At 41.4% G+C, this 8,445-nt stretch overlaps 1 protein-coding gene across 1 annotated transcript; it reads right to left on the reverse strand.

Moving 5' to 3' along the window:
• Positions 1-1,709: 1,709 nt before the first annotated feature.
• On the reverse strand, positions 1,710-7,280 carry LOC133906904 (protein CUP-SHAPED COTYLEDON 1-like). The gene is made up of 3 exons (XM_062348864.1): positions 6,884-7,280; positions 3,070-3,335; positions 1,710-2,534 (listed from the first exon to the last, which is right to left on the reverse strand). Exons 1-3 carry the CDS (start codon positions 7,050-7,052, stop codon positions 2,037-2,039), a joined length of 933 nt encoding a protein of 310 aa, XP_062204848.1. The 5' UTR covers positions 7,053-7,280; the 3' UTR covers positions 1,710-2,036.
• Between the last annotated feature and the right edge of the window lie 1,165 nt (positions 7,281-8,445).

Here is an 8,445-nt window from a genome sequence, read left to right on the forward strand (position 1 = left end):
TTAGCTTGAGACAGACCATGCAACCATGCTAGCCCTTCGTCGAGTATCTGAAAGTACAGACCCACTTTTGGGTCATAAACTTCTATTTTTTATGTATAATGATATTTTTTTCTCAATTTTTTTGGCTCTGGGCTGAAATCGATGAGCCTTTTTTCTTCATTTGGTTTGAGTCATCAAGCGAAAGGCCCGTGTAACTAGGGCCTAGTTCAACATGGCCTATTGGGTTGGCTAGACAAGATTCACACAACCCCACGCAGTCAGCCTACGTCGGCCCAAAGGTTGGAAAGCTCAGCCCTAGCGTGTCGGCCCACACTGGCCCTAAGGTCGGACAGGTGAAGCCCTAGCCCCAACGTTACTCCAACACTAAAAATCAAATGTTCTGGAAATTAAAACCCAAATGCTCCACCCATTTTATTTAAAAGTTCCAAGAATAGAAACCAAATGTTTTACCTAAAAAAAATCTAAATCTTACGAAGATAGAGCACGGAGAGAGCATGGAGACAACATCGCTTTTGCAAGTAGGATGAGCAAGAGGTGTCTGGGATCGGGAAAAGAAGGAGGGGAGAGCAGAGGGGTCACGTGGAACACGACGATGGCAACCGAGAAAGGGAAAGCGGGAAAGAGGCTACTGCCTTCCTAGATCTAGGGAAGGCGACATGGAGCTCGGAATGGGTGGCATTAGCTAGGAAAGGTAAGAGCGACATGGAGCGTCGTAGTGGCGATGAGCGACCAGAGGAAGCGAGAAAAGGAGGACATGTGGAAGGGAGAGGGTGTGCGAACTCGGGCTAACGAGACCCTATGTGATGTATAACATTCTCGTGGTTTGGCTGTGAATTCTGAATTACTCCAATATTTCTTTAGTGGGTGGGTTGCAAATGCATGCATGCGACGAAAACTTGTAGATACACTTTACTTTTTTTTACCCCTAAGGCCAATGTGCCGATAAATGGACACGCAATTTGGATCCACGCATCTTACAACACACCTTCAGAACTCCTATAGGTAGCGCGGCCAAAAAAAGCTTAGTGCTTGCGCATTTTGAGATTCGGATGCGCTACTGATTGAGCGGCTCCGCTCACGTGTTCTTCCTCTCCTCCTCTCATCTTCTTCACTGCGACGCCCGATGACGCCAACTCTGATGTGATCGCAGTTAGGGTTGACACAGGCTCCTCTCAAGCAATGCCCACTCTGACAAGGTCATCGTCTCCGTCGAGGTTAGTGATGTGGGGTTGGGTTAGGGTTTGGGAGAGCTTCATCTCTAGAGGGAGGCTCAGGGAAGAAGGTCGGTCCATGGTGGTGGCAGACACATGGGTGGGGTTATCACAACCAAGCCAGGTTAGTGAAGGAGAGGACATCAAGCGTAGATCTATCGACAAAGAGCCTCCAGAGACGGAGGAGGAGGGCAGGGTGGGGGTGTCACACTTAAGAATGAGGAGGCGAAAAGAAGGCTAGTGCGGGGAAGAAGAAGGGTGCAATGGCAACGTGGGAAGAAGGGAGGAGGACTTGTAGCGAAAGTGGTTGTGGGCAGGCCGCACCGGCATTAGGGATGGTGACAGAGAGGCGGTGGGTGAAGGAAGGATGTGGCGGCAAGGTGGGGAAGAAGGTAGAGGTGGGACTTGAACCAATTATGTGTAGGCTGTGAGCCACATTAACCATAATTTTCTTACCATATATCATCCTACTTATAGTAGATTTCGCACACCTTGATATCAAATTTACTATGACCTCACCATCTTTACTACAGAGATTCACAGCCAAGGTGCTTGTGCATGAGTGCATCCCACTTATACTTAAAAAAAATACAAGCTAACTACACACTTACCTTAAATTGATCGCTCATTACGTACATATACATAACCAGAAATCACAAGAACCAAATATCACTCTCCTTAATTTCTCACTCTAATCAACCCAGACTCTCTAAACTCTCGATCTGTACCATGCACATTAACTTTCCTTCAGCATGCCACACACAAATTTAACTACCCATTTGTATACACACCCAACAATTCAGAGTTCTCTTGTTCTGCTACCTGCTATAAGTATAGCACATCCCTGTAGCAGCAGACACCCTGCGCCTGCGAGTACTCCATCTCGATCTCCCCCATGCCATGCTCCTCGAACACCGCGTGCCCCAGCCCCAGCTCCGGCTCCGGCTCAGGCTCCATGGCGGCCACGGCTTTGCTGCCACTGGTGCAGCCGGCGTTGTGGGGTCCAACCGGCATGTCATCGTGCAGCACCCGCGGGCTGCAGTAGTCCAACAAGCTGCCCTGCTGCAGCATCGCCTGCAGGTTCATCAGCAGGGCGTCGGTGCTGCCGCAATGGTTGCCCGTCGCTACTTGGCACTGGTAGAATAATTCGTCCGCCGCTGCCGCCGCTGGGTCGGGCGGCGAGCCGAGGAGAGCCGGCGGTGAGGAGGGGCCAGCGTCGGTGGCGGTGGCGGCATGGCTGTGATGGATGCTGCTGCTGCCGCCTTGCTCGGCTTCTGAGGTTTTCCTGGTCTTGTTGAGCACCCTGCACAGCACCCAGTCCTCCTGCATGCCACGCCGAATAGAATTCGAGGAAATGTTAGATGCATGCACTTGAAGCTACTTCTGCAGCCGATAAGGTTTTCATGTAGGACCCGACAGATAAGGTTCTTTTTCTTTTGGTTTACACATGCATGCATATGTGCATGATGAAGCCGTCACAACTGAAAAGGTGATCTCAATCTTGTAATCTTTCAACTCTGATCACGCACGCATGCATCCTTTTACTTGTCATTTGCCACGTCCACACAGAGGCAATACACAACTCTAGCCACTATACTTTTCTAACTACGTGTTAGGAACATGTACTAAAAGCAAAACGATAAGCTCTTTTTTATGTACTAAGAACGGTTATTAAGTTTAGAGTGTTGACCCTATATATTATAGAAGGAGACATATTGTGTGTTTCATGTGCTTCCTTTTCGCAACAGGATGATTCAGAAATCCAACAGCCAAGCTAGCATATATATGCTGTAGTCTAGCTTAGTGCAAGAGATATGTCTCGTGCATCGGTGCATGATCAAAGGCTGCATTTGTGTACCTTTGGTGGCGCGTTAGGTGTTTCGAGGCGAAATTCATGCATGACCCAGTCGGTCTTCTGCCCGTTGGGAGCGCGACCACGGTAGAACACCAGCGTCTTCCTCATGCCGACCAATGCACGCGTGCCTGGCTCATGGACCATCCGGTCCTTGCCGGTCGCCTTCCAGTAGCCCGTCTTGGTTGCACGGTTCGTTCGTGAACCCGTGGCATACTTCCTGTCCCTAAAACTGAAGAAATACCACTCCTCGGCGGTGAGCTTAGCCACATCTGAAACAATTACAGTAACATTGATCAGAAGTCAGAACCATTGCTTATATAGTGCCATTTATTTTCTTTTTGTTAGCCCATAGGTATAGCAGGATATGATGGGATGTTCACATGTGAGGTGCTACAGTGCCATTGCAGTGAGCCAGTGACGCTGTTATAGCCCTCGAAGTGGACAGGGTTGGTCGTTTGCGAGTTGGAGCCTTGCGAGACGCCATCACAAATGATTGGTCCTAATAATCTAGCTATCGGACGAGCATAAGATAATACTAGGCAGAAAGACAAGCGTTGCCACGTCTCGAATAAATATAATATTTGAACGTTGTATAATTTGTAGGCTATAATTTGATGGGTAAGATCGTTTTTTTACATCTACACGTTGAAATGTTATGATTGTAGCTTTTATTTAATACGTCAAGGCCTATAGATCAATTATACGTTCTTCTTTTGTCAGATATTTATGTGTCAAGCAGATAACTGATAGTGTTGTATTTTTTTAATCTAATTTGTATTTTTTTATTATTGCCGTTTTAAGTACGAATCGTCAATGATAAGGGAAGCAGGTCTGAAATTTTGACCGAAGAATTTGCCCCAAAAAATCTTCATTGCGTTCACAGGGCGAAAGTCCGTGAAGCTAGTGAGAGAGCCGATGGCAAGTATGCCCAGCGAATCGGTTCTCCAACTTTGCTGCTCGGCAAGAGCAAGAGTCTCTAGACTCACGCAGAGTAGGAGTTAGGGTGGCGTTAGAACATAAGAGAAATATGTAAGAAATATTAATTTATAAAAATAAGGTCATGAGGATTTTTTGGTCGGCGACTGAAGTTTCTAAGGAAAATGTTGGATTTTATTTGGTCCCACATGTATGAGGAAATAAATGAGAGGAGTATTAATTTGAAAATAAGTTCGTGAGTTTTTTTTTTTTTGCTGGCGACTAAAGTTTTCGGAGGGAGATGCTGAATTTTATCTGGGCATACGTGCATGAGAAAATAAGGCAACTAAAGTTTCTGGGGAGAGAAACATTGGATTTTATTTGGAGATACGTGTATGAGGAAATAAATGAGTAATATATTTTATTTTTTTAGAATGGAATTTTTTTAATATCTGGGAACATTAGTTACAGTGTGGCATAATGTTTCCTCATACAATGTTTGGTGATACGGCAGTGCGACACAGTAGCTCCAGTGCGTTTTTTTTTTATTTTTTGGTGTTTGGCTGAGCTCACGACCTTTTTTTTTAAAGAATGGATTAATACAATTGAAGACGACACGGCGAACGGTAGCTGCACTGACAAGCGGAATCTGCTTAGCATAGACGTGTCTACAGGAGCTACAGTGCTTGGCGCGCAGAGAGTGCGCGAAATCTTCCACCGTTAGCATATAACATTGATACTTCTACTCCAAGTATCTAACCGTATGATCAGAAGAAATTTCTCATGTATATTTGAATATAGGTAAAGGATAGAATCAACATCGAGCGATCGTATCCGTACATATACAGGATATATATATATATGAGAGAGAGACTTGTACACTGAGAGGTCCTAAAAATATTAAGAAAGCAATTTTCTAAGGGCTAGCCTTCGCTACTACAAAATCATTCTTATATATAGATCCATCACTATCAGTTCAAAAATTACATGAAAAGAATCAACAAATATGGTTTAAGAACTAGTTTGAGTAAGCAGTGATGCTTCATTGCCAGGTGAGGGCACCAGCCAGCAGTGATACCTTAATTATCACTGTCGGTTCTAGCCACGATCCGATAGTGATAATTCATCAAGTATCACTACTGGTTCATGTTATGAACCAATAATAATAATGGGTATCACTGCTGGTTCGTGTGATATGCCGATAGTGATAATTGATGACATCTTATATTAAAAAATTCATAACTTTTTCATATGAAATTGTATAGGGAAAAATCTTTACATGAAAATTGTAGCCCTCAACGAGATCTACAACTTTGTAGTTGAAAACTTTTTAATTTGAGGTTATTTAAATACCTAAATAATCTTAATAAAATTTTAGCCGTGGTCGATGACAACCCATTTTAAAAAATTCATAACATTTTCGTACAAAGTCGATTGAAAAAAAAATTATATGTATTTGTTTATATTTGTAAATGGTTTACTTTATCATTTTTTTTTAACAAAAGTTCAATATTTTTAGGTAGTCATTTCTTTATACTAAGAGATATTAGTTATTATAGTCAGCGCGTTGTGAAACATAATGAAGTTTGTAATACCTGAGATGTGTTAAGTAAGCACACATATGACATATTTTTACGAACAAAGAATAATGTGTTTATAGATATAGACTACCAATATTATTAATTATGAATCAGTGGCATAGCACGATGTATAAACTACTAATGAGATATATAAATATTTTTTATGATAAGGTAGTGACTTATTTATACTGAAAGATATTAGTTATTACACATAGCGTTTTGTGAGATATAATGAAGTTAATTGCTATTATGTGTTAAGTATGAAACGCATGATTTGTTTTATGAATAAAGAATGAGGTGTTTATAGATATAGACTACATATATTACTAATTATGAATCACTGGAATAGCATATGCGCTTAAACATATGTATAGATGGTTCAACAGTATTAAACTTTCGTCAAAAAAAATATTGAGCTTTAAAAAAAATGATAAAGTAAACAATTTACAAATATATTTATGAATATGATTTAGTGTTTATAGTCATGCTTATTTTGTGCGTGTTTGGGGTGGTGGAGGGCTGGTTAAGGGTCTGTTTGGTTGGGAGACAAAGTGGGATAGGATAGAGCCGTCCCTGTTTTTAGGATGGGATGATCCTGTTTTTTGTTTGGTTGGTTGGATGGGATAAATCTCTTTTTTGTTTGATTGGAGGGATGAGGACGGATGAGGATGAGAATCATCAACTAATTATATTTTTTAATTTTAAATAATAATTATTAATAATACACTAATCAACATGCACCAACATGTATTAACGTTACTCTTGCCATAATCATTACTAATTAACAATAAAATATACTAATTAACCATAATCATACTCTAATTAGCTCATTAATTAGTACATTAACCCTTACAAATTCTAATCTCGTAGTAATATGTACTAATAAGTAATACAAGTATACTAATATCATTAATCATTTTACTAATGTGCATGATTAGCAAAGGTGGATGGCTTCATCCTATATATTTTAAGGGATATCTTCATCCAGCATATTGAGAGAATATTCCTCAGGAGAGATCATCCCATTCCTGCTGCCACTGAACCAAACAACACAAAAACAGGGATCGCCCCATCCCATCCCACCTCATCTCTTGAACCAAACGGACCCTAAGTCGGTAGGGTGGTGAAGGACTGAACTGTTCAGTTGAGTTGGGGTATGGAATAACTACTCCATAGCTTGTTATTCTATACCAAGGTATGAAATAACTATTTCATATATATATATATATATATATATATATATATATATATCGAATAAATGGAGGGGGAGAGATCAAGAAGAGATCGATGCATGAAAAAACTGATGATGCCATCAATCTTACCGGGGAGCTCCCACGGCTCGCGGGCGTGGAGGTCGACCTCGACCAAGGTCCCCGAGGCGACCCTCTCGTTGGCCACCTTCTTGCGCAGGTAGAAGCACACCAGCTCCTCGTCGCTCGGGTAGAACCGGAAGCCCGGTGGCAGAGCCGAATCCATCTCCCTCAGCCCCATCAATCCAATGATACCCTGCGTGCCCTCTTCTCCCCAAACCAAGCAATTGCAACCCACCAACAGATTGCTCGTCTTCGCCCCTTTCCTCTTTTTCTCGAGATGCTCTAATTCCTCTGGTTCAATTACCACTACAATTTGCTGCAAGAAAGCAAGTGAAAGAACGATGCAATGATATATACTGTCTTCACAGGTGAAGTGATGGAGGATTATATATAGGGAGATCGAAGAGGGCACGGGCCTGCTGGCTGGCTCTGTAGCTAAGCTAGCTAGCTAGCTAATCAAGAGCTAGAAGGTCGTTGATGAAGTGGCGTTATATAATTATTTTCGTATGATTTGGGGCCGGATAGACGATTGAAATGTGTCCCTGTCGGCCGGCGTCTCAATCTGCCCAAAAGATGCTCAGCCTCAGCTCCTCACGCTTCCTGTGTGCTAATTTGGAAGAAGTTTCACAGGCGGCCCACTGTGGCAAGGAAAACTCCGCAACTCTCGCGCGTCGGAGTCACCACCGCGCATCAATCAACTTGGATATGCCTATTTGAATCCAAATCCTTATGGTCCATTTGAATTTAAACTATATTATATTTTGCTTTAATAATCTAGTCTAATTTGTCTACATATTTAATATAATTGTTTTTTATATATGGGTGAATAACGGAAGAACATATGATCTTCCCATACATATGGACACGTCTTGCTCACTACCTCAGCTTCTCTGTGTTGCTTTCCTCCTCTGACTTGATGAATGGCTAATTAAAAAAATGGAATGGGTGAAAACTATTAGACAATATTTTTACTAAAAATAGATGTGCATGCTATGAATGCTCAGAATTTGGCCGTGTCCTATAGAGCTCTAGGGGAATGGGTAATTCTCCAATGGGTTTGAGTAAAATTAATTTGCTTGATAGATATTATAGAACTCTCACACAAAGGGTAATTTTCCTGTGGGTTTGACTAAAAATAATTTTCTTGAAGGAATTTTTCTAACGGGGAACTGTAAAAAATTATTTCATGACAATTTTTCCCTGACGGTTTTCAGCCATTAAGAACAGCTTAAAAGCTAATTGTATTATCATGGTCTCAAAAAAATCCAGTTGTATCAAGTAGGTAGTGTCTCGTATAATAAATTGAGGGTGCATGCAATTCTTGCACTTTTATTGTACGAACATATGCGTATCTTTCTTTTTTAGTGAAACATATGAATATCGTTGAGCAGCAATGGCAAATATTAGATTATTTCCTATTTTTGTAAATCATTTTTTTAAAGCGTAAGGTAAGTACCTTTACGGTCATTGGATTTTTTTTTTCGGAGATTCATATACACGTTGTTTGGCTGCATGTTGATCCGACGATGAACCAGAAATGTAACTTAATTATGTTAATTTACAAAAAAAAA

The sequence above is a fragment of the Phragmites australis genome, chromosome 24 (genome assembly GCF_958298935.1).
Source record: "Phragmites australis chromosome 24, lpPhrAust1.1, whole genome shotgun sequence".
NCBI classification, from domain to species: domain Eukaryota; kingdom Viridiplantae; phylum Streptophyta; class Magnoliopsida; order Poales; family Poaceae; genus Phragmites; species Phragmites australis.